The sequence below is a fragment of the Castanea sativa genome, chromosome 7 (assembly GCF_040712315.1).
Source record: "Castanea sativa cultivar Marrone di Chiusa Pesio chromosome 7, ASM4071231v1".
NCBI classification, from domain to species: Eukaryota; Viridiplantae; Streptophyta; class Magnoliopsida; order Fagales; family Fagaceae; genus Castanea; species Castanea sativa.
This window is the reverse complement of record NC_134019.1, coordinates 42954751-42982341: the sequence shown is the minus strand read 5'-3', so window position 1 is coordinate 42982341 and position 27591 is coordinate 42954751. Positions and strand designations below refer to the sequence as shown.

General features: G+C 31.0%; 2 protein-coding genes across 2 annotated transcripts; both read left to right on the top strand.

Moving 5' to 3' along the window:
* Window positions 1-10650: 10650 nt before the first annotated feature.
* On the top strand, window positions 10651-15326 carry LOC142642319 (monooxygenase 2-like). Its single transcript, XM_075816675.1, has 6 exons — window positions 10651-10796; window positions 11026-11172; window positions 11317-11385; window positions 12242-12407; window positions 13549-13768; window positions 14579-15326. The coding sequence occupies exons 1-6, from the start codon at window positions 10723-10725 to the stop codon at window positions 15139-15141; spliced, it is 1239 nt and encodes a 412-aa protein (XP_075672790.1). The 5' UTR covers window positions 10651-10722; the 3' UTR covers window positions 15142-15326.
* A 5547-nt stretch (window positions 15327-20873) lies between these two features.
* On the top strand, window positions 20874-27265 carry LOC142642137 (monooxygenase 3-like). The gene is made up of 6 exons (XM_075816493.1): window positions 20874-21039; window positions 21156-21302; window positions 24668-24739; window positions 25076-25241; window positions 25975-26203; window positions 26547-27265. Exons 1-6 carry the CDS (start codon window positions 20963-20965, stop codon window positions 27089-27091), a joined length of 1236 nt encoding a protein of 411 aa, XP_075672608.1. The 5' UTR covers window positions 20874-20962; the 3' UTR covers window positions 27092-27265.
* Window positions 27266-27591: the final 326 nt, after the last annotated feature.

Sequence of the window (27591 nt, the reverse complement as noted above, 5' to 3'; positions counted from 1 at the left end):
CACTATTTTGGTGGTCTGGCCACCAGTGCTAGCGGCATGGTGAGCGAAGACACCGATCTAGAGACGGTCGCCAGAAACACTATTTCGGCGGTTCGACCATCGGACCTCCACCACAAGTGGCTCCATTGGCCGAGCTACTAGTGTTGGTAGTTTACTTAAAATATAAGCTTAAATTAAAAAAGTATGACCATTAGGGAAAATAAATAAATAAAATTGATGAAGAATTAATATTTTATTAAAACATCTTGTAAAATAGATACACTGATGTGGGTATTTTGTAAATGTAATGATGTAGAATAGAAAAAGTAGGTTTTTTGTGTAAAAAAACGAAATCTTTAAGAAGATTTGATGCCGTTGCTTTGAGAGTTCTAAAAAAAAATAATTCATTTTCACGTTTCAGAAATCCATGTATCAAAAAGATATTTTTTTTTATTTTAATATATTATTTTATAATACTTGGATGGTAAAACTCCCCATTTGGTATTGGGATGGTAAAATTTCCCTTTGGAAGATCATTCGTATCCGATTTCTACAAAAAAAAAAAATTCATTTTATCATTTCAAAAATTACTTTATTATTTATACCATACCATTTTACAGCACTCTTAACACGCCAACTTTTATTTTCCTATACAATTAAGGGAATCAGTTTCGTACTAAAGACCGTTTCGGTTTGACCGAAAGAACAATATATTTCGGTACCATTGTACCGTTTTGAAATTACTGCTACTTTTATAAATATATATATATATATATAATAAAATATAATAATTGTTATTTTATCATGTTTATTGACATATAAAAAATTTATTTAAATAATATATATTGATTTATACTAAATAAAATTTTACAATATTAATCTTTTTTATTTTATTTTAGTAATTATTAAGCCTTTTACTATAGTTTGATTTTTTTTTTTCTTCCAGCATTCTATGCTTTTTTTTTTTTTTTTTTTGCTTTCCTCATTTATATGATTATAATTTATATCACCTTCTTTAATTTTGTTTTCTTTTCCCTTTACATGCACCACAACACACAATGACACATGCCTGATGCCTCTGCCCTCTTACCTCCCACCGGCCACCTCTATTAATTTCTTTTTCTTTTTCTGATCCACGTCACAAGCCTAAAACCGAGTCCAAATCTTCTGTCTCACTTTTCCTGCTCCACTCTATACTCTACCAATAAAAACTTGCCACGTGTTCACCTAATTAATTAAATACTATCATTATTGACTTATTAATGCTACCGTTATCAATTAATAGTAGTATTTAATTAATTAGATGAACACGTGACAAGTTTTTATTGATGGAGTATAGAATAAAGCAGAAAAAGTGGGACAGAAGATTTGGACTCCCTAAAACCTACCAGTACAACCTACATGTCATTACAATTTCCAACAAGCCCTCATCTTAACACGATTAAACTTATCACTTTACTATCAATCATTTCTTTATTTTCCAACTCTTTCACTTCCATCGCAGCCCTCTCTCTGTCTTTCACCTCAGATTCTCTCTTACAGAAAAGATTTTATTTTCTCTCCTATTTGTTTGGTTGGGGTGAAAAAGTAGAGGGATGAAAAAAATGGGTTTGAATAAATTTACTCATATACCCTTGTTAAAGAATGATACCCAATTAAAACAAAAAAAAGTAACAAATAACCACAAAAAAAATCACCCAAATTTATTAAAAAAATAAAAATCATGTCAAAAAAAATCACAACTAGTTAAAAAAAAAAAAAAAAAACTATCACACCTAGGCCTAGAAAATCAAAAGAAGAAAAAAAGAATAGGAAAAAAAAAAGAAAGAAAGAAAAGGCAATTGCCCCGTAGAAGAAAAAAAAAAAGAAGAAAGAAGGCACACAAGCCTTGGCCTGAAAAATAAATAAATAAAAAAGAAAAAGAAGGAAGGCAACGTAGCTGCCCAGGAAAAAATAAAAAAAAAAAATAAAAAAATAAAAAAATAAAAAAAAAATAGAAGCAACGTTACTGAGAAGAAAAAATAAATAAAGGCAACTTGAAGAAGTGTGTGCATATATGTACTGGGCATTCTTGTCAATTAAGAAAAAATTTATCCTCACTCAGTTTTCTCTCCATTTTGGAGAGAAAACATTTTGGTGGGGCCAGGGGAGAAAATACCTGGGCCCCACCATTTATTTCCCTTCCTCCCCACCCAGTCAAACACACTCCAAAAAAGTTTTCCCTCCTATATTCGAGTCCAAATCTTCTGTCCCACTTTTCCTGCTCTACTCTATACTCCACCAATAAAAACTTGTCACGTGTCCACCTAATTAATTAAATACTACTATTAATTAATAACGGTAGCATTATTAAGTCAATAATTATAGTATTTAATTAATTAGGTGAACACGTGACAAGTTTTTATTGGTGGAGTATAGAGTGGAACAGGAAAAGTGGGACAGAAGATTTGGACTCTCTATTTTCTCTCTAAAATTTTTCATCCACCCTGTTTCACCTCCAAACAAACACACCCTTAGGGTGTGTTTATTTCAGGGACGGACCAGAATTTGAAGCTAAAGAATAAAGAAGAAGAAAAATCCAAATAGGCATTAATAAATTATAAATACATATTAAAATGCAATTATTTATCAACAAAGACGAATAAAAACAAAACAATGTCTTGTTTTAATACTACACTAGCTAAGTTTTTTTTTTTTGAAGTTAGAGCATTCATATTGGTGGTACTAGTGGGTTCCAGCTAGCTCAACTAGTAAAGTTTCTGATGGTTGAATAAGAGATCTGAGGTTCAATCCCCGGTTACACCAAAAACTGATTAGTGTCTTGGTCTGATGATAAAGAATTATCATTAGGAGCAAACGCCATAGGTTGAAACTCTCTCTAAAAAAAAAAAAATTGGTGGTACTAAAAATCTTAGCTTTTAGCACCTCAAAAATTACTTTATCTATTTTACCACATTGCTTTTCAATACACCTAATATCAAATATTCTATTCAAGTAATAATGGAAGTGAGAAAATTTGAGTTTTTTAATTCAAGGAAGTGATATAATCTTAATGAAATATTGTATTTTATTTTCAACAATTTGCTACAATTATCTGGTATTTATACCAGTTTACTGTAGTTGCAAAAAAATTTAGCTTTACCTTCTCCAATAACACATGATTTTTTGGTTCTTTGATGGAAAGATAGTTTTTTTTTTTTGTTGCTAAAATACAATTACCATTGCAAATATTTTTATTGTTTTTATTAAGTTTTTTGATTGGATAGTTGATATTTGGATGAGACTAGTTAGGATTGTTGTGGAAAAATTGGGCCTAAGGTTTTGAAAGGGGCTAACTACAAAAATAAAAAATATTATAACAAAAAAAAAGAAAAATTTGGATCAGGGGAACCTGGGTCCCCACCTGGGTTCGTCCCTGATAATAATTAGTGTATAGCCTGTACATATGTACGAGTACAATGAAAAAATCACAATTATACAATTTAAATTATACATTTTTTTTATAGAAGATGTTCAAATTATATATGGTATTAAGTTACACTTTTTTTAAAACCATACATTTCTAAAATATGTAATGGTTTCATATTATATATATTGGTTTTAGAGTCATCGGTTCTTGCACCCAAAAATTAAAAACTTAGATGGACATGAAGCGGAAAATTGAATTCCAATTAAAATCTAAGTTAAAATCTAATTGGATTTGGACTCTTCGATTTTTACACTCAATAATTTAGTTGGCACAAAATTTAAAATTAAATGGGACGCATGGAGCAAAATTGAGAATCCAAATAAATTTAATTAGATTTTCTTGACTACTAATATATATATTAGGATCTAAATACATCGATTTTTGCACTCAATAATTCACTTGTCACAAAAATTAAAAAATTAGATGGGACATATGGCGCAAAATTGAATTCTAATTAAAATTCACTTTAGAATCTAATTGTATTTAGACTCTTTGATTTTTACATGTAATAATTCACCTGACACACAAATTTAAAAATTAGATGAGACATGTGACGCAAAATTAGACTCTAATTTAGAATTTAATTGAATTTTCTATTTTGTAGGTAAATTTTAATAATTTGCATCTATTATAATTTGAAATTACTTCATTTTTCAATTACAAAAAATTCCTAGGGGTGTGATGAATATTATGCATTTGTGTTTGTGAGAAGTTCAACCACCGAGAAGTTTTTTTTTTTTTGTTTTTTTTTTTTTTGGTAGTGGGTAAGGAGTGTTATTTCAACTGGGAGAGTGTTTATTTATTTATTTATTTTTATGAACGTGGGGAGTGTTTTGGTGTACTGGGGGTGTTTTTTTTTTTTTTTCTAGAACTTTTTTCTTCAATAGAAACGTTGGTAGATATTTGATAGTGTGTGTTTCTTTTTTATTAGGTTTTTTTTTTTGTTTTACTTGAATTTCTAAAGGTTTTGTAGGGAAGAGTTTTTTTTTTTGTAATATATATATAAACTACTGGGAAGAGTTTGTATTTGTGAGAAATTACATGGGTAGATAATTGATAGAGCGTTATTTGAACATGGGGAGTTTTTTTTTTTTTTTTTTGGTTGATGAATGTGGGGAGTCTTTTGGTATACTAGGAGTGTTTTTCTTTTTTGGGTGGCCGGGGTTTTTTAAAAAAAAACATGGGATAGTATTTCAATGTAGAAGTAGGAGTAGTGTTTCAAAGTGGGTAGGAATTTATTTAGGATAGAATTTACTATTTTAACCCCATTTTGATTAGTTTAGATTAATAAAATTACGGGTACTTTTGATAATAAAAAAAGCAATAACTAACTTTCCAAATCCTCTTAATAATAATAATAATAATAATAATAATAATAATAATAATAATAATAATAATAATAATAATAATAATAATTTTAAGGATTGGAATTAGACCTTCAGCCCAATGGAAATGGATGATGGCCCAACAAGCCCACAATAGTAAATTTGTTAGAGAATGAATTTTATAGGTGAAAAACTCAATGAATCAAGTGCAGGCCACAGTAGATTGGATTCGTGCCAGAAAGATTAGAAAATACAATTTGAAGAGAAAAACACTACTCGGTCAAGTCCGAGGATGAAATGTTCTTATATTTGCTCAAGCTTTTTCTAAGTACAAAGAGTTCTTTCTTCTCCTCTCAGATTACATGCCCACTTTTTACAGTGGTCATTCCCTTATATAGTCTTGTTCTTTTCAATCTCAGCCTTCGACTTGTTGATCATGCAAGTGATCTCTTGGATGCTGATCTCTTGGATGCTTGTCCCATCAGAAAACTCTTGGAAGTTTTGTGAGTAGTTGTGAGCTGAAATATATTTGCTCGGAGGTCATCTCCATATAAATGCGGCCAATTGGTTAGGTACAGAACATTTAATGTTGTGGTAGCAGCCTTCTTCTTAGATATTTCTTAGTATACTATTGACTTATTTCCCTGAAACTTATCCTCAGAAGTATAAGTTCCCTCTTGCACGGCATTTTCTAGTCGTTCGAGTTTCAGCCTTCGACAACAAGTTCCCGAGGAAGCTTGGCTCCTCGAATAGCACCATCTGGTCATCATTATTTGTCCTTGTCCTCGATCTACTGACCTCCACACTCATTCCACCATCTAATCATCCTTGGGCTCCTACATGTCTTCGGGCACGGCCAATGACTGAACACTCTTGCTCGACTCACTTGCCACAATAATAATAATAATAATAATAATAATAATAATAATAATAATAATAATAATAATAATAATAATAATAATAATAATAATAATATTGATTTACAATTTTTTAATTTTGAAAAATTGTGCTATGCATGGGCCTATAACTTTGTAGGTAAAGTTTGACCTTGACAAATAATAGAAAAGCATATGGAAAACAATTATTTAGATGGTTAAGTTACATATTAATTTTAATATTTAAATTGAATTTAAATGTTTCACTAAAGAAAAAAAATAATTTAAGTACCATGTAATATTTTAGGAAATCAAGTCTTACACAAGCAGGCATATGGTGAGTAATCACCATCTATTCTATTTTTCAGGCAAACAACAAGGCCTTGACTTTTTTTTTTTTTTTTATTTAAGGCCTTGATAATAGCTATTAATATCATCAAACCAAGACACCAATTAGTTTTTAGTGTAGACGAGGATTTAACCCCAAATCTCTTATTCAACCTAACAAGGCATTGACTGGCATTGACTCTAAACCACCATCTTATGGTGAGTAATCTTTTTCTTTTTTTGATAAAATAGGGTGAGTAGTCTAAGATTCTTAGATGTTCCAACTTCAATGTGCCTAATTCCTCGGCCAAACGTTAAATTATCAAAGTAAATCCATTATATATCTTGCAATTTGCAGTTACCAATAGCTACCTACTAGGCAGTGACCTTAAAATGGCACGTTCATATGCTTGAAAACAACAAATTAAGATATATTAGTTGTCCACTTTTTTTTTTTAACAGAAGATTTTATTAATTTGAAAATATATAATTTTGAAATGGAGTAATTAGTTTACATACTTGACACAGTTTGTAGTATGAGTTTGAAATGATGGTGTTTTATATAATCATGTAAATTATTTCGTGCATTACTTTTCAATGGTTGCTTCTTAAGTTTCCGACATTCTAGTTGACAGATTCATACATTATATTCAATTTCTCTAAGAAATAAGCCATTCGATAATCTTGAATCACAGTACAGGTCTTCAGAGTTTGGGAACAACAAATTGAAAGAAGCGATAACAAACAATGTGACATACATAAGTTATATTGCAGTTCATAAAAAGATGGAAAGAATATCATATTTCCGGTTGAGAAATAATGGGACTATTTTAATTTTTAAGAGAGGATTTTCCATGCATCTGAAATGAGTAACTTTAAAAAAAAAAAAAAAAAATTTACGTCAAGCTTAAAGGAGTTTCCATTTTCCAATAAAAAATGTGCACACTTTGTCACTACTAGCTAGCTAGCTAATCCGTCATGGATATGGAGAATTTATAGTAACTCCAAAAAGCTATTAAAAAAAAAAGATGATGAAAGATTCTGACACTTATAAGCTTGGCAGTCCTATATGATTCTAAAGCCCTATATAAGTAGGGTGGGATATATAGGTCCAACCTTTTCCTTAATTAGAAGATTAAAAATTTTCCTTAATTTATGATGTAAGTACTGATGGTATCATTTTAACTTCACATAATGGACAATTTTTGCATGTATGAATTTGGACTTGCATGACTCATACCTACACACATGAAATGCTAGACGGGGGTTTGGTTTCTCATGATATATTACATTACGCTATAATATTACGTTATTATAATTTTATATTAATGTAATCTTAATACAAGAATACAAGTTTACATTATTTAGGAAGACTGTACTATATTTTGTAATTTTAAATTATGGTAATGTTAGAAAAAATAAAATAAACAAAAAATCTTTATATCATATTATAGTAATGTACATCACATTAAAGTCACATCATAATGAACTAAATGCCTCCTAGAAGTAGTCAATAAGCACTGGCGGCTCTACAACCAACCCAAGGGTTCAAAGGAACCCCCGGCTTGGCCCAAAAAAAAATTATATATAAAATTTTAAATTTTTTTTTTTGTTTTGACCCTTAAAATAAAATTTTGAACACCTTAATCCTAAATTTTGTTTAAAACCAATTGATATAAACTTGAAATATAAGAAAATTGAGATGGGGTTCAAGAACTATCCCAAAGAAAGAAGATGGAGAAGCATTGTGCTTATAAGTACAGCTAATGTGGTTGGTTTTTTTCCAGCAGGGTGATGGGAAATTAACCACCTTCTGAAGAGACAAATTATTGGCTGCATTCCTGTCTGCGTTGCTCTTGAAGAGGGATGATTATGATTGTGGGAAGCTTAGCATTTCTTGAAGGCAGTCATATGCATATGCTTTGTATTTATTGTTGTTAGTTTTTAACTTTAACAATTTGTCAATAAGTGTAAACCGAGAAACCTTCGCATGCAATGTTCATTCATGTTTGGTAGCCATTTTTTAAAAACAGTTTTCTGTATTTAAGAAAAGAAAATGATGAGTCCCAATAGTTGGTTTATTTTTTGGTTCTTGTTTTTACAAAATAGTTTTTAGAAAACTGTTCTAAAAAATTATTGTGCAAAACAGTTTTCCGATAATAACCCAAAGGTGTTCTCTTCATTTTCTGTTTTTAGTGGCCTTTTTGTAATAAAAAGCGACTTCCTAATTTCCTGATTTTTATTATAGACTTCTCTCTCTCTCTCTCTCTCTCAAAAGTTAAGACACGCCACAGTGGGATGATTGATCAGTGAACCTATTTGTGAATAAGCTCATGAGTATGAAGCTTGGTTTACGTATAGATAATATTATATGTTTATATGTATATATAATACATGTATAAAAATATACTTATATAAACTTGATATTGCATTGTGCATGTTTGTAAACAAGTTTATAGGACATCAAATTATTATTATTATTATTATTATTATTATTATTATTATTATTATTATTATTATTAAATAAATAGTCCATTTCTTAGTTAAAAAATTATATAATTTTTATCAATATAGGGTTTTGGTGAATCTAATTATATAATTTCATTAAAAAAATTGTATTAATTAACTCAAATTATATCATTTCAACAATTGTGGGGGTTATCCCAGGCTTGGGTAGCACTTGCTGGGCTTGGGCCACAATTAGTTTGTATAAAACTAAGGGTATAGCTCACAATGAGAGGTCCAAGGAAAGATTGAACTGGTTGTTGGTGGTTAGAAGCGGTTATGTGGTAGTTTGGGATTATTTATCAAGCCATCCGAGGAGATTCTCAAGCGACCGAGGTACCTTTCAAGTATTATGGACTAGATTACCCTTACCCAAAAGGAATGTGTTATCCTCTCGTTCTCTTATGTTTCTCACCTCATAAAATGTTCCAACCCTTACTCCTTTGAATCTCTCTTCTTTTATACTCTTCCATTAGTGGGTTGATAATGATCGAAATATTCCACTTGTGCATGGACCCTACCACTTGCGTGACATGGGTGGTCCTTTGAGTTTAGAACACTGTTCCAGCATGTCTTATCTCGTACCAAGAAGTGGGTCCCCTTGGCTTTGTCGCTGTGATGACTCCCTTGTAACTTGAACCATTCATCAAGACCTATGCTTGGATGGCGGACTCTCCTAAAGCATTATTTCTCTTAGGCACCACTTCTCTTCCTCGGGTAATAAAAGTGATCTATTCGGACCCTAACATGATCACTTATGTGGTAAGTTAGTTCGAGCCTCTAACACGTGGACTAGGCTACAAACTTATAGGCTTGGCCAGAATTCGGTCAAGGCCAAACTTTATCCACCCATAACAATAATTCAGTTATTAACTATTCATATGGATTTGAAAAGGGCTAACAAATTTTAATTGTGGTGTTTATTGTACATCAAAAAAGAAATTACGATTTTAAAAATGAGCTAGATTTCAAAATAAAAATAAATGAACAATTTTTAAATTTTAATACTTGACTTGGCTAAATTTATTCACTGCTTTACTTTCTTTGGTTAGGAGAATGGAAAATGTTAAAAGAATAAAACATATTTTTATTTCTTATTATTGTATATCTACCAGAGAAGATGAAAAACTAAAAAGATAAGAGTTATTATTATTATTATTATTATTATTATTATTATTATGCCCTTAAAAATAAAAGTTGATGGATGGAAAAATGGAGGTAATCTTGACATTTTATTTACTTAAGTTTTCTCTCCATATTTTTTCTCCAATTTAAAGAGAGAAAAAAAAATTAGGTCGAAGAGATAAACTCCCTCAACCCCATTTTTCTTCCACCTTAATTTCTCCCTTACCAAATAAAGGAAAATAGCATTCTCTCTTCTATTTTCTCTCGCCTATATATTTTCCACCCTCGTTTGTTGCTTTACCCAACACACTTTAATTCCTATTACTATATTTATCCAAGTCCAAATCTTTTATTCCACTCTTCCTATTCCACTATATACTCTACAAATAAAAACATGCCACATGTCCATCTAATTTATTAAATACTAAATTTATGCCTTCTATTATTTCAATTACCTAAATATGATGGGTTATTTATTTATGAGAAATGATATGTCCACAACATTTTTACAACAAATTTTAAGTAACAAGTTGTTACTAGTTGTTATTGTTGGGACAAAAAAATAATCTTAGTGTTAGGTTCAAATTTGAACTAATAACAACAAACCACCTACGATTTGTTGTAAAAATGTTATGGAGGTAGAATCTCTCTTTATTTATTTATTTTAGAAAATTGAAATAATCGAAGGCATAAATTTAGCATTTAATAAATTAAATGAACATATAACATATTTTTATTTGTGAAGTATATAATGGAGTAGTAAAACTAAGAAAAAAAATTTGGACTCTGTTTATCCCGCATGGGCTGCTATTCAAACACTTAAATCAGAATCTCGGTTGGCTTCCAAGTCCAAACAAGCAAGTTATGTCATGGATCAAACTTTCGTATGTGCTTTCATCATTTTTTTTTAGGGGTCGTATGTGCTTTCATCATCATTGTCCTTGTCGGATCATAAATAAAAAAATCATAGTCCTTGTCACCGCATCATTGCATTAATCAACTTGATATTGCTGCCACTATATATAGGTCCACTGCAATAGTATCTTTAAATCCATTCTATCTTGTGGGGGAAAAAAAATCTCATCCTCCTTCTCCTAAGAAAAATAGGCAAAATATCATGGAAGAAGTGCAGGACATTGTGATTGTTGGAGCTGGAATTGCTGGTCTTACTACATCTTTAGGACTTCAAAGGTACCCTTCCTCTCTCTATTTTTATATTCATGTCCATGTTTGTACATTTTGTTAATTGGTTTAGTCTTTTTTTTTTTTTTTAATATAAAGTTTATTTATTAACTTATTTATTTATAGTTTCATACCCAATTTGTTAAAAATCTCTTTTTCTCAAAATGGCCAGATCCTAATGCTTTAAGTAAATAAGCAAATCCTAGCCAACACTCTAACAACGCAAATATTTGTGTAGGTTGGGTATTCAAAGCTTAGTATTGGAATCCTCACATAGTTTGAGGGTCACAGGATTTGCCTTTACAACATGGACAAATGCTTGGAAGGCCTTAGACGCTGTTGGCATTGGTGACTCCCTCCGACAACAACATAAACAGTTTTATGCGTAAGTACTAATTAAGTAGACTTCTCTCTTAATTAGTGTCACTTTTTCTCTTTTTCGATTTTAATGTTAATAATGAAACTAGCTCCCATCACAAATACAAGAACATGCACACCATGTATTCTGACCAGCAGATAATGTATGCAGGAATTTGAACACCTCCACAGTTTCAGGAGTTCAAACAGCAGCGATGTCATTTGAAGCCAAAGGAAAACAGTAAGTTAAAGCTCTTGCAGATAGCAATGATTATAGTGCCGTATATCATACAATAATCCTCTCTCTCTCTCTTTCTCTCTGGGCACATTGACAGAAGAAAATATCTTGTATATGATCTATATGCATCCTCATTCCTCACTCTAATAATATGTGAATCCCATAGGACCCACACAGTGAGAAATATGATGAATATATGTGTAATGTATGACAGTATGAGATTGAGATAACTATTGCATTGACAAAGATAGCTAAATTTCCTATCCCAACAATCCCATCCTGTCCTACAATGTTTTTACTGCCATAACAAGGGAAGGGTTTTTTTTTTTTTTCACACGTTGTGTTGATTTTATAACTGAAAACGTGGGTTTAACTCACGTTTTCAATCTATATATGAAAGAGTATTTTCCCAAAAGGGAATGGGATGGGGACAGATTTTACTTGTCTTATCCTGAAAATCTCTCTCTCTCTCTCCCCGTATATATGAAAATATTTTTTGTGCTTATTACACACATCTTATTACTAACCTCCAAAACATTCTCTTTTAATACTCTTTCCGCCATCATTCTTGTCTCTCATCAATGTCGAGTACTTAGAATCACTATGGTGCAATGGTAAAAGTTTTTGGGTTGTCAAGTGCAATCCCTCCCAAAACCTCACTTTATTCTTAAGTGGGATTAACATTGGGTAATGGCCCTTACTAGCCTTTTTTAGACTCCTGGTTGTATTGATACAACTTACTATACTTAGGTGACCAAAATTTATATATACAATTGTAACAATTTTAATAATTTTATGTTAATTTTATAATTCATAATTAAGATGCTTTAAGCAAGCCTGGTAATTGCTGTTTGTGCAGTGGAGACCACGAAGTTCGTTGTGTGAATAGGAAGTTGTTGTTGGAAGCCCTTGCAAAGGAGCTCCCAAGTGGAACCATTAGGTTCTCTTCCAAAGTGGTTTCTATAGAGATATCAGGCTTCTCTAAGCTTGTGCATCTTGCTGATGGAACCATTCTCAAGACTAAGGTAAAATTCACCCTAGTGTTAGTATCACTATCACCTGTTTTAATTTCTTTTTCTTTTTTCTTGCTTTTGGGTCTTTGTCTGGGTTAATGTTCAAGTTTCTTGCTGCAAGCACAAGAGTGTGATTGTTGAGAGCATTTATTTGATGTAAAAAATAAAAAACCCATTTAATACTCTAATTATCTCATACATTAGATATATACATCGTCATTCATAATATATATATATATATATATATATATATATATATATTGGATAAGATCTTTACTCATAATATAGATGTGGGTAACCCACATGTTGCAAAAAGGGTGGATACATGTATATTCATGTATCTTCTACATGATTTAGCAAAAAAAAAAATGTATCTTTCTATATGAGATATTTTTGGTTAGTGACATGTATATTATTTTTGTTATAAAAATCTTAGCCGAAAGGTGGTTCTCTATGTCCATACTTCGCACCTAATCTGCCTGGCTGGATGTATAAGCAGGCAGCAAGTAGGCCCAGAAGAGATACATGATCATGAAAGATTTTAGAGATGAGTGGACCGTTTATCTTCTGGACCCACATATGCTCAATTCATATTTATCACAAATTAGCAAGTTAAAGAGGATAGTGATTTCTTTATGAATTAGGTAAAGGAGTAGATGAAATATTTTAGAAAAAGGTCTCCGATCTATGGGGAATGATAAAATTATTCATGTGTATTTTAGTCACATGATCTATTTAATTAGTGATGCGAATTATTCAAGTAATACACTTGAGTGGTTTTTTGTATCTCCACATAATAAATGAGAGAAAATTCTTCAAAATTGATTTGGAGAAAAATTGTCCAAAATTTTTATAGATGTGAATCCTAAATCAAACTCAAAATGAATACTTGGGCACTTAGGTCACACATATTCTCACTCTTTAGTAATTAGTGATGTGGGAATCCTAAGCCAATCTCAAAAATTGTATTCTAGTTTATAAAAATAATATTAAGAGGCTTGTGTGAATTAGTAGCATTGTTTCAAATCTTCCCCATAGGAGAATTTAGATTCAAATCCACAATAAAATTAAATAATGTAGCACTTAAACTATCTATGTGTTTTATTGTATAATCACTTGGGCCTTATTGGAATATCAACTTTGTAAATGGAAGGTGTTGATTGGGTGTGATGGAGTGAACTCAGTGGTGGCAAAATGGCTGGGCTTCAAGGCACCAACTTTCACAGGAAGAGCTGCTATCAGAGGTTGTGTAAATTTCAAGTCCAATCATGGGATGGAGCCTAAGTTCTTTCAGTTCTTTGGGAAAGCATTCCGATCTGGTTTTCTTCCTTATGATGACAATGGCGTCTATTGGTTTTTGACATCCAATGAAGGTGAGCCCAAAGAACTTATTCAATACTTGCTTGATTCTTTGCTTTTTGGAGCATGTTAATTGGAACATTAAATCTAAGATACAAAATTTTTTAACAACTAATTTCATTTCATCTCAGTATAAATTGATTAATTTTATGATTCAGAATAAATAGTTCAAATATTTAGTGTCAAGTGATTTAAATTATTATATGGCTTATAGCAATTTGTACATAGTTAGATCCAAAATTGAAATATTAAACATGGTATGAAATTTCTTCATTCTAAGTAAGATGGGAAGGAAATTCTATTCCTTTCATAACTGTAATGTGAATTGAAATGATTTGTGCATAATACAACTAGTTTAAGTGGCGAATCAATATATAAAAATGATGTTTTTGAATCACAATTTCTCATATGAGCAAATTATGAAAATAGTTGTGTTTAGTTTTTGTCTACCTCATTTTTTGTGCATGGATGTATGGTGTAAGACCAAATTCAAGATGATTGGTTACTTGAATCCAATTTCCGTATTATAGTTTCTCAATATAATCATAGTTTACATTGTTTATTCAATAAAGTCTAGCAACAAAATAAAATAAATAAATAAATCTAGCAACACAATTTTGTTCCTAACTTTTCTTAACAATTGTTGATATAATATATTGTGATTGGTGCATAATTAAAGTGTTGTCAATGATGGATCCAAGTAAAAGTGATGTTGCTTCAATCATAAAAGATTTTTTAAGCAATCGTAAAAAATGTCAAATACCTAACATTTCCTTGTATACTTCTTGGCATTATCACAATTTGTTTTTATTCATATCTTGCAGATAAAGAGAGAGAAGATGACCCAATTAAAATGAAGCAATTTGTCTTAAGCAAGTTAGGAAATGAATATGTACCTGATGAAATAAAGGCCATTGTTGAAAATACTGAACTGGATTCCATTATATCATCTCCATTAAGGTACAGACATCCTTGGGAGCTTCTTTGGGGAAACATAAGCAAAGAGAATGTATGTGTAGCTGGTGATGCACTCCACCCCATGACCCCAGACATTGGCCAAGGTGGTTGTGCTGCCTTAGAAGATGGTGTTGTTTTGGCCAAGTGTCTTGCTGGGGCTTTACAAAAAGAACAAAGTGAGGAAACAAAAGGGAAAGGTGATAGAGAAAGGGAGGAATATAAGAGGATTGAGATGGGGTTGAAGAAGTATGCCAAAGAGAGGAGATGGAGAAGCATTGAGCTCATTAGTACAGCTTATATTGTTGGTGTTGTACAGCAGGGTAATGGAAAAGTGACAACCTTCTTCAGAGACAATATATTGGCTGCATTTCTAGCTGGGTTAGTGTTGAAGAAAGCCGATTTTGATTGTGGAAAGTTAAGCTTTTCTTGAATGCAGTCATGTACATTTGCTTTGCATTATTTTTGCTATTTTTTTTCATTTTATCAATTGACATGAGCATAAAGTGAGAGGATGTGCTAATTGAAATATATGTCATTGTTATTCAAAACAACTCTGGTTGTTTTTCTTGTCAAGTGTGGCATTATCTATCATGAAATAAAACATGAATGCAAATCCCCTCTCCTCCATTTGTTGTAGAAAAAAAAAAGGCAATCATACAAATTGAAAAGAGAAAAAGTGGACTAATTAATTTAACTCAATTTAATTCAATTTTCAAGGAAATTAACTAAATAGTATCTACTTAACTAAGCTTATTTGATTGAATACAACTTTTTAAAGGATGTGAGAAAGGGAAGAGAAAAAGAGAGTCAGGAAGGTTAATCTATGGTGCAAGTGTGGGTGTCATGCGAGATGGATGGGGGATTGAAAATCATTGCTAAAGATAAGTTGTGAGGAGTTTTCAAGATTCTCTTCGTTTGCTTTGAAATGAAGATAATCTATTTCAAGGTTTAGATTTAATTTAAATGGATTTAAAGACGAACAAGGTTTCATGTCATATTTAAACTCTATTCCACCAAATAAAAAAGTTAACTATTTTTTTAGACAAGAAACAGTAACTACTTTAAAAGACATGACATTATATTCAAGTTTAGATTTGTTAATTACCATATCCTTAATATGAAATGTACTCTCTTCATTTCAAAGGACATGGAGAGATTTTCTTTTTTTCACTACTTTGGCAAAAAAAAAAAAAAAGGATATGGATATTAATAAGAAAACATAAATGTGTGTCCTAAACAGATATGTTACACATGTAGATATTAATGACAGTAGCACAAGAGCATTTGCTTTTAGCTAATTCGATGATCATCTATATCTAACAATATCTAAAAGCTGAAGTTAGCATTCATTGTTGTTGTGCTCATATTACACCACCTCATCCACCATGTCATTAACTACATAATCATTCTTTTTCTTATTTAATTTTTATTCCTAAATTTTGTTGACAATATTATATATATATATATATATATATTACTTTACACATTCATCTTACGGTTTTAACTTTATATTTAACGTTGCCTATGCACATTCATCTACTTGAATTTAGATGTTATAACTAAGCAATAAAAGCAATGAAGAATCTAAAACCAAAAACAATGTATATACATATCTATACATACTATTATATAATAATGGAAACTTTAAAATAAAGTTTACAAAAGTTCTTTTTATGCCATGTTATTAGCAGCCTTTTTTATTTTTTATCTTAATTTTTTGCAATTTTTACTTTGTTTAACCTTTAGTCTTTTTCAACCATTGTCTTCTTAGTTCAATTTTTCATCTTCTCCAATCATTAGCTTCTTAAATTTTTCATTTGATTTCCTTTATAAATGTTTAAATTTTCTCTTTTATATCTTCATAAATTCTATGATTTCACTTTTTTGAACCTTTCATCTACTTCCACTCTTCCAAGTCCAACCTTTCATCTTCATAAATTCTATGGTATCATTTTTTTGAACCTTTCATATGCTTTCACTCTTCCTCTTCCAACTTAATTTTCTAAAAATTTCTTTTACTTCATTTCCACCTCTCTCCCCTATTCCTTCCCCGTTGGTCACTACAAAAAAGTCAATTCTCTCTCTCTCTCTCTCTCTCCAATGTTGTCTCTTTTGATGTTTATTTTATTGTTTCAACCACTTTTTCCCTCCTAATGATTCTTTTTGTTATTGTTGATTTAACTGTCACTTCACATTTGTTTCTCTTTTTGGCAAATTTGTATCGAATTTTATGCATATTTATATATTTTGGTATTCTAATTCCCAATCAAAAAAGAAAAAATCCTTTTTTTTAGTGATTCAATTAGATGTTAAATTATGAGACTTTATTAAATTTTATTTATTTTTAAATCATTTTGGGTGAACAAAACTGTAGTTTTTGTGGAGAAAGTACTCTTAATAATTGTATTAGAAATTCTCTATAGTGCCACTTATTTAGATAAAAGCAAAGGTTCATGAAATGAAAATAATTGAATGGGTGACATATTTTAGCTTTTGCAATTGTATTTTCATTATTATTTTTGTTGTTGTTGTTGTTGTTGTTAATTATTATAATGATGCACATAGAAACTTAATTATAAGATTTTGCTAATAATTGTTTATTCTATAATCTTTTTAGGTGGACAAATTTGTAGTTTCTGTAGAGAAAATAATCTTAATAGATTATAAATAAAAAAATTATTTTCCTAATCAATCAAATTAATCATTGTTAAGCGATGACTGATATGACATTTTGCAAAATGATGATTGATGAGACATTTTGTTTTTTTGCAAAGCATCTTCATATAGGTATGTTTTGATTTGATTTTTTTATATAAATGTATTGAAATAAGTAATGTATTCAAGAAGAGAGATCATGATTATACTTTGTATACTTCAAAAGAGATAGATTGGTTTGAAATTAAAGATAACATTAAAATAGGATGCTACAAGTTAAAATTTATTAATGGTGGGAAAATGCTATTTTTCTCATTCTTTTCTAAATGTCATAATTGGAAAATTGTAATTCACACTATATTCTATCACTAGCAAATTGGCTCATAATATGAATAGATGAAAATAATCTTAATATAAAATAAAATAATATATATTTATTTAAAAAAATTTATTTATAGGGAACGCAAAATTCATTACTTAAAATAAATAAAAATAAAAAAAACCTTGCCCTTTGTTGGTTTCGTAAATAGTTATATATATAAAAAAAATTCTTAGTTGATAGTTTAATACATTTAAAATGAAATTCTCTTATGAGAAAACTCTATGTTAATCCTTATATATTACATTTTATTTTAAAATAATTAGAAGCGCGAGATTGCGACTAGTTTCATTAATTGGATATACCAATGCATAGCAACAGTGAAATACACACTGTTGCTAAATGAAGGCAGGTTTGGCTGTTTCAACCTTTTCAGAGGGCTACAATAAGGAGAACTCTTGTCATATATCTCCATCATGTGCAGAGAAATTTTTTCTTGTCTCTAATAAAAGACAAAGAAATAGGTATGGAGTCAATCAAAGGAGTGAAAGTGGCTGGAAGCCAAGAAAGGAGGCCCCATGTATCTCATTTGATATAATGTCCTACTTTTCTGTATGGCAAAAATGATAGAGTCAATGAAGCTAATGTCTTGTGTAAATTGCTACTATACCCGGTTTGGCCAAGTAAATATAGAAGAGTTAGGGTGCGTCTAGAGAGTCCATCAGCAATTTTTGCCCCTCTTGAGGAGGTAAATCATGCATCGGATATATGAGTTCTTCCTCTTACATGAGGGTAGACCCCACATGTGAGAGAAATGACTCATATTTTTCCCTCACTAATCAAATCTATAACCTCAATCTATATTAAACCTTAATCTGAAATCTCAATGTTTAATTAATTCTTTTAAAACTTTACAGTTTAATTTGTTACACACCCAAATCAAATGGATTGAATAATGTAATTATTCCTATTTTCTTTTTCAAAATCTTCCCTATTCTTTATAAAATTATATATATTCAACATTCTGGTCAAATTACTGATACATAGTGTTCAAATTGTATTGTATCTCTAATCTTCAATGAGTGGCGAGAATCTTTTAAGTCATAACACATACGTGACTAGTAATAAAAATTCATTTTTGCTTAAAATTTCCTGCTAATCTTATGTATGAGGTTCAAATCAAAGTTTGAATAATTTTTCCTATTTTCTTTTTCAAAATTTTCCCTATTCTTTATAAAATTATATTTAACACTCCAATCAGTCTGAACTTTTATATAAGTGAAAATTACTGATACATAGGGTCTGTTTGGATAGAACTTATTACTGAAAACTGAAAACACTGTAGCAAAATAATTTTTAAATGTGTAAATAGTACCATGTGACCCATTTTTAATGAAAAAGTGGCTGAAAAGTGATATTTATGGGTCCCATAAACAATGCAGGATGCACTGTTCACGCAAAAAGTCCAAATCCACGGCTGTGAACAGTACGTAACAGTACATAAACAGTGAAAACTGTCTCCTCTGAAACGCGTGAAGCAGGAAAAAAAAAAAAAGAAGAAAACTTGAAAACGCAAAACTCAGACGTGGAAACGTGAATCCAAACACTCACATAGGGTCCGTTTGGATAGAGCTTATTGCTGAAAACTGAAAACTGAAAACACTGTACCAAAATAATTTTTAAATGTGTGAATAGTGCCATGGGACCCATTTTTAATAAAAAAAATTCTGTAAAGTGAAGTTTGTGGGTCCCGTGAACAGTACACGGGACCCACAGATGTGCTGAAAAGTCAGCAAAATGCGGCTACTGTTCATGCACAGTAGCATGAACAGTAGCCTTTGTCCCCCCTGACCCATGCAGCAGCAGAAGAAGAAAAAAAAAAAAAAACAGAATACGCAGCAGACGCGAACGCTATATATAGAACAGACGCGGACCCTATGGGTCCGTTTGGATAGAACTTATTTTGCTGAAACTGAAAACTGAAAACTGAAAATACTATAGCAAAATAATTTTTAAATGTGTGAATAGTACCGTGGGACCCATTTTTAAAGAAAAAGTTGCTGAAAAGTAAAATTTGTGGGACCCATGAACAGTGCATTTGTGCACTGTTCATGGCTGAAAAGTCCAACCTTGCGGCTGGGTTAAAAAAAAAAAAAAAGCAAAACGCAGACGCAGCACTAATAAGCTGGATCCAAACCAGCACATAGTGTTCAAATTGTATTTTATCTCTGATCTTCAATGAGTGGAGAGAATCGTTTGTCTTAACACATACGTACGGATGCAGTTCAAATCAAAGTTTGAATAAGTTCTAAACATACCCTAGAGCCCAAACATGCAAGGACAATATACTTTTAGAACCAAAGTTGTCAAAATCGGGATCCTACGTAGGATCGTAGGAGGTAGGTGAGATCGTGGATCGTAGGATCGGATCGTAAATCGTAAGATCCTATATTATTTGAGAAAAAAACAAAAATAAATAAATATTTGTATGTTAAATAACCACATAAATTATACATTCATTAATATAATTACCATACATCACTATATTCATTTATAAGCATCATTTAAAGAGGTCAAAAATCTCAAAACATGACACTCTATTGGAATATTTTTTATTCGGATCCAACTGGCACACTCTCTACATTAGAGTTGAAAAATTTGGTCTATTGGGATTTTATTTTTCATTTAAGTCCAACTGAGCAATCTATTAAGTTTAAAAACATTACAAGAAATAAAGGTCGTTTGGGATCGTCAAAATCGTGTGATCCTATCGATCCTGAACGATCGCAAAGATCCTTGAAAGATCCGAATCGTTTTGAGCATGTGAGATCGTAAAATCGTAGGATCGTAGAATCCAGATCGGGATTTTGACAACCATGTTTAGAACTATGTAATAATGCAACACATATCTCTCATGCATACGCATTGCCTGACATCAACTACTCCTCACTTTGTGCCCACCCATTGTCACCTTCATTCTTTTAAATTACAATGCTTACGCATTTGTATTGACATCTACTTTTCTTGTACATACACCCTATTACAGAGATTTACATACACTTAAAATACACTAAAATTGTAATTTGAAATCATGATTTTTAACTTGAAAACCACAACTTCAAGTCACGATTTCAATATATTTCAATTATGCACGTAATAAACACTACCTTCCTTCTAAATTCATTTTCTAGTCAAAATTGTTCAACTGCTTTAGTATATAAAAACCGAAACCAAAGTAAACCATAGTGATTGAAGCAGTCCTTGGAGCAAGGCTATCATGGAAGCAGTACCTGAAGACATAGTGATTGTGGGGGCTGGAGTTGCTGGCCTTGCAACATCATTAGGACTTCACAGGTACCTTCTCTTACTCTCTATCTTTGTATATGTAGGTGCTAGGCTGCTAGCTAAGATATGTGAACGAGTCCTACTATTTTGTGTTTGTGATTCTTAATCTTATGAATATTTTGTAGGTTGGGTATTCGAAGCTTAATATTGGAATCATCGGAAAATTTGAGAAGTGCAGGATATTGTTTGACAATATTTACCAATGCTTGGAAGGCATTAGATGCCTTAGGCATTGGTGACTCTATCCGGCAACAACATGAAAGACTTCGCAGGTAATTATGACTCATTACTCATTCCCTTTGATTTTATCATAGCCGCCTTGTCTTACAGATAGATCCTTTTGTGGATGATGATAAAGCTAGTAGCCTCTATTATTAGGATTCTTGTGACTTGTGACTTGTGAGTAACTAAAAACAAGGGAGTCATTTTAGAGGGACCTACTTATTTTGGTGTTTGGAGACCTTTAGCCGCAGTCACTTTCTGGTTTTATTACCGGTTCTTCTATGGGCACAAATTGAAGCGGTTGGCTGTGAGATGTGGACTATCAATTTCTGACGTATCTTTTTTTTTTTTTTTTTTTTTATCATTTATATTCTGCCACTTCGATAAGTTGTGTAAAAAAAAAAGTTGTCTCAACATAAAGAGAGAAAAATTTTCAGATCCAGTATCTCTCTCCTCTTTCAGTAATATTAACTTACAGTCTCTCACTATGCTGCTGCTGCCGCCACGAGAAAGTCACTGCCACGTTGCTGGAATCCCATTTTGCCAATCTTCTTCTCCTTCCCCTTCTTCTTCTTCGTTAAATAACCCAGACCCTCCTTCTTCAAGTCTTGGCTTTTGTTTTGTTTTAGATTGTCTTTTCAGTTTCTTTTGTTTTGTGCTTTTTGTTTTATGTTCTTGACAGCTTTACCCCACTTTACTTCTAACTTCAACAGTTCAACCCTTTATTATTATTAATTTATTTGAATAAAATAATTTATATTTTTTTATTGTTTTGCGCGTCTAACACCCACTCACGTGAAGAATTCGATCTTAACTTCCTTTCATTAAGTTTTTTTTTTTTTTTTTATTTCTTATTTATGTATTTTATTTTTAACTTCAACTACGGTTCACCAATTACCAAATATATTAATTTCTAATGAATTTATTATTATTATTATAATAATTAATAAAACCTACTACCATGTGTCATCTAAAAAACTTTGTACTATTAACAATAATAATTAAAAATAATACACTCACGTGAAGAATTCGATCTTAACTTCCTTTCATTAAGTTTTTTTTTTATTTTTTTATTTCTTATTTATGTATTTTATTTTTAACTTCAACTACGGTTCACCAATTACCAAATATATTAATTTCTAATGAATTTATTATTATTATTATAATAATTAATAAAACCTACTACCATGTGTCATCTAAAAAACTTTGTACTATTAACAATAATAATTAAAAATAATACACTCACGTGAAGAATTCGATCTTAACTTCCTTTCATTAAGTTTTTTTTTTTATTTTTTTATTTCTTATTTATGTATTTTATTTTTAACTTCAACTACGGTTCACCAATTACCAAATATATTAATTTCTAATGAATTTATTATTATTATAATAATAATTAATAAAACCTACTACCATGTGTCATCTAAAAAACTTTGTACTATTAACAATAATAATTAAAAATAATACCAATGTATAATGAATTTTAAAAGATAGTAAAACTTAAGGATCAAAGATATTTAAATGAGTTTTTCTTTTAAAGATATTTAAATGAGACGTTTTATAATTTATAAATACTTTTAATAAATTGTGTGCCCTTTAACTTTTACTAACATATTTTTTACACTCAATCATTACTAAATTTGAACTCTTTATAAAATAGCGGTTATCTCGAAACGGTACACACCAGTACCGAAATATTTCGTTCCACCGGTCAAACCGGTACAGCCTCCGTTATGAAATTGACTCCCTTGCTCAAAACTTCTTATTTTAGTGTAAAATACAGTTAATATACCATGAGGTTTGAGTTAACGTCAACTAAATCTAAGACTTTTCAGAACTAGTTGATATTAGCCCAAACCTGTTTTGACTGTATTTTATCTTTTTATTTTATTATGGAATTCAAAAAAGTTAGGGAAAATTCACATTTCTAAAGCTTTTACTTGTTATTTGCAACTTTGCCACCTCTCATTTGATTTTTTTCCCCTATTCTTTTAATGAATTTCTTTTATATTTTTCTTGGATGTCTTTTATATCATAATTATAATCAACACATGATTATTCTTATATGTCAAAATTAATTCAAAAAAATAGAAAGAAAATCTTTTGTATTTACACTTTCTTTTAAAATTAAATTAAAAAAAAAAAAGAGAATAAGAGAGAGAAATTACAGAAGCTAAGGAAAAAGGGGGAAAAAAGCGCATTGGTATTACATTTTAAAAGTGATATAAAAAAATTAATAGGACGATCTTAAACTCTTTATGTAGTAATTTATTCTCCTTCATAAAAAATTGTGTACAAGCAATAAAGTTTGGGGTTAATTACATAATAGTATAAATTTACCTAGGTCGTACTTAGTGTCTATCTAAGTATATTAAAAAACCTTTCATTTCTAGGTGGAATTTTGACTTCAAAATAAACACCCTGGAACAACTTATTCATGCAAAAAGAAATAACATATAAATATAATATAATAAATATTCTATATTTTTGTGAATTTTATTATATTAATATGTCACTAAAGTATATGGTCTTTTTTTTTTTTTTTAATTGATCTCAAGTACACTTCGAGCACATGTGCATATATCAAATAAGTGTACGCATGAATGGTTTTCTTTTTTTTTTATTGGTCTCAAGAACACTTCGAGCGCACGTGCATGTATGTAAATTGTACTATTGTAGAAGTCAAATCTTAACTTTTTTTTACCACTCTGCACACTTTTGGTGTAGTGGTCACTCTACAAGTATAAGTGCTTGTGGGATATAGGGAGTAAGGGCTGGGATTTAAGTCTTCAGGATGAAGCTTCACACACATATACATCTAGATTAGACTAGAATAGAAATTCTATCTTGTATCAAAAAAAAAATCTTAACTTTTTTTATTGCATGAACCCATAATAAAAATGAATTTAATTTTGTTTAATCACTCATATGAGAGGTAATAAACTAATTTAAGAATCTAGTGAAATTATTGAAAAGTTGTGCTTCTATAAGGACTCTTTATTATTAGACGAAATGATAGGCACTTATTTATATATATATATATATATATATATATATATATATATATATATATATATATATATATTTTGCTAGGGTCTCACAAATAAATTAAAAGAGGAAAGAAGGATCTCTCATTCCACATATAAAGAGAGGCAGTCATTTAGTAAAGCAATGAGAGAATTCTATGTGATAATTTTACACTCCTTTATCAAGTCCCATCGATCTCCCATTAGGTTGTGGGCTTTGGATACATGCATGTAAAGCCTTTGATTCTTTTCTTTTTTCTTTTATTTTATATCAATTACCTAGAAAAAGAAAATTTTGTGGACTTTGACTCCCTCAAAAAAAATAATCTCGATGAGGCTTCTAGTTATATGTCTGAATGTAACTAATCTATAGAGATTTTTGAGTGCAGGTTTGTGACTAACTCAGCAATTTCAGGACTTCAAACTTCGGATTTGCCATTTGAGACGGCCAAAGCAAAACAGTAAGCAAAACCGGTGTCAATAATCACACAGCCTTTATAGCCAATAATATTGAGAAGGCCCAATATCTTTTTTAATTGGTAGAAAATTATAACACTTTCACTGTCGAAGCAATCCTCTCTCATCTCACGTGAATAATATGACTCACCAAATTTACTATTCATGCAAGAGGTGAAAGCATTGCTCTTACAGCGGAGTATTGAATAAAAATCCGCTGTCCCATATTTTGTATTCCACACTTCATATAACGGTATAGTATTGTACTCAAAATTACTCTTTTTAAGTGTAACTAGATGCTAACACCCATTGCTTGGTGGTGTGAACTATGATGTGCACAGTGGTGAGCATGAAGTTCGCTGTGTGAAAAGGAAGATTCTTTTGGAAGCCCTTGCAAAGGAACTCCCAACTGGCACCATTAGGTTCTCCTCCAAGGTGGTCTGTATTGAAGAATCGGGCTTCTTCAAGCTGGTGCATCTTGCAGACGGAACAATCCTTAAAACTAAGGTAAGTCTTCTGTTCTTACATTTAATCTTTTATTTTGTTGTGTCAAAGCCTAAAGAATAGTTCACTTGTTGCGCAGTTGATTTAGAACCATCCCTATTACATGGACCCTTATAATTTAAAGAACCAAATAATTAGTGAAAAGGATAATTCCAGTGTGAGATGGATGCATTAGGATGCTCACTAGACATAACATGATCATAGAGTTCATAAAATCCTTCACTTTCAAAATGAGTGATTTAGATTTTGTCACCTCATTAATATTTTAAATTTTTGGTATTATAAATGGTGATCGTACTGTAATAATGGTGAATCCTTTTACACTAGATTTCCTACTTTTTCTAGCAGAGAAGTGGTAAATTCTTTATTATCAACATAATCAAACATATATCAGCACCATTTCAATATTCTTTTAAGTTATTGATGATGTGGCAAAATCTAACATACTCATTTATTGAAGAATGATCAAAATTTTAAGAAATTTACTGATTGATTAATGGATGGTTAGTGTTTTTAAGAAATTCTACTATAGAATTACCTAAGAAGTCTAATGAATCTGAATCCATGATGGTTATACAGTACCAAAAACATCATTTTTATCTTGTGGAGCAGCAAATTTATATGTTTTGAATTCACTTAGTAAGAATGTGACTCCTGCTATCTATGTGACTGCGTTTATTATTAGTCTAACCACTTGGGCCTTATTATGGTATTGATGTAATGTTGTGAATGAAAGGTGTTGATTGGGTGTGATGGAGTGAACTCAGTGGTGGCAAACTGGCTGGGATTCAAGAAAGCAGCTTTTGCAGGGAGATTGGCCGTCAGGGGCTGTGCAGAATTCGAGGGTGGTCATGGGTTTGAGCCCAAGTTCATGCAGTTCTTTGGAAAAGGTGTTCGATCTGGTGCCTTCCGTGTTAATGATAATTCTGTTTATTGGTTTGTCACTTGGACTCCCTCAAGCAAAGGTGAGAACTTTACCCCAACTGAAAGGCTTGCTTATTCCTGGTATATATTCTGAAAGGAAAATACTAAACTATTATTCATTTTACTACAAAAGACTTGCAAATTCTCACCAATATAATGTTTATAAACAAAAGTGCTAATGATGTTATTTCTTTATAAAAAGCTTACAAATTTACGTCATAATCAATATGATTGGTGTCACTTCAAATAAATATTAATTGAATTACTTTTTTACCATTGATGATACATCAATTTCTAAGAATTGTTTTGTGAAATTTGTACTATTTAGTGTCACTCACTTTGAAAATGTGACAGTTAATCATCTTCTTGATTTTGATCTTGTAGAGGAAGAGCTAGAACAGGACAGGGCTAAAGTAAAGCAAATTGTGCTGGGTAAGCTAGGAAAAGTAACAGAGCAAGCAAGGGCTCTAATAGAAAACTATGAACTTGATGGTTTCATATCATTCCCACTGAGATTTAGACATCCTTGGGAGCTACTATGGGGAAATATCAGCAAAGGCAATGTTTGTATAGCTGGAGATGCACTCCATCCTGTGACCCCAGACATTGGCCAAGGAGGGTGTTGTGCCTTGGAAGATGCTGTTGTGTTAGCCAGGTGTCTTGGTGAGGTTTTATTGAGAAAACCAAAAGAGAAAGGTGAAGAAGAAAAAGATGAATATAAGAGGATTGAGATGGGGTTGAAGAAGTATGCAAAAGAGAGAGCATGGAGAAGTGTGAAGCTCATCAGTGTGTCTTATCTGGTTGGTTTTATACAGGAGAGTCGTTGGAATATGATGACCTTCTTGAGAGATAATGCATTGGCTGGATTCTTATCAGGTTTCACGCTGAAAATGGCTGATTTTGATTGTGGGAAACTTACCATTTCTTAAATGCAATCTTATAGAATATAGATATTGCTATATATGCCTGAGCATGATGCTGTTGTAAAAAATAAAGTTTTTCTTTTCAATCTGAATCCTGAGAAATATCATAAGAAAATGCAATAGTTGCAATAATTTATTTCCTCTTTTCATTTTAATATATTGATTGTTATTTTTTGTTTTGCTTGATATCTTATATTATATTGACAACACAACATTGAAAAAAAAAAAAAGTTTCTAATTCTGTGGGTAATTTTTCTATTTGAATTCCTATATCCCTGTAATCACAATTTTAACTTTATTGGGGTTTTGAACTAAAATAAAAGATTCTGATTATAAAGCCCCTAAACCTTAAGAAACTTAAGTAAAAATATACCTCTAACCAAAAGAGACAAGGTGCTAAAGAGACAAGTCATTCAAATACGTGCGTAAATTAAGGTGCTAAAGAGACAAAGACTTTAGACTCATCACACCCATCACAACTTTGAGAGTGACATATAACCATTTAT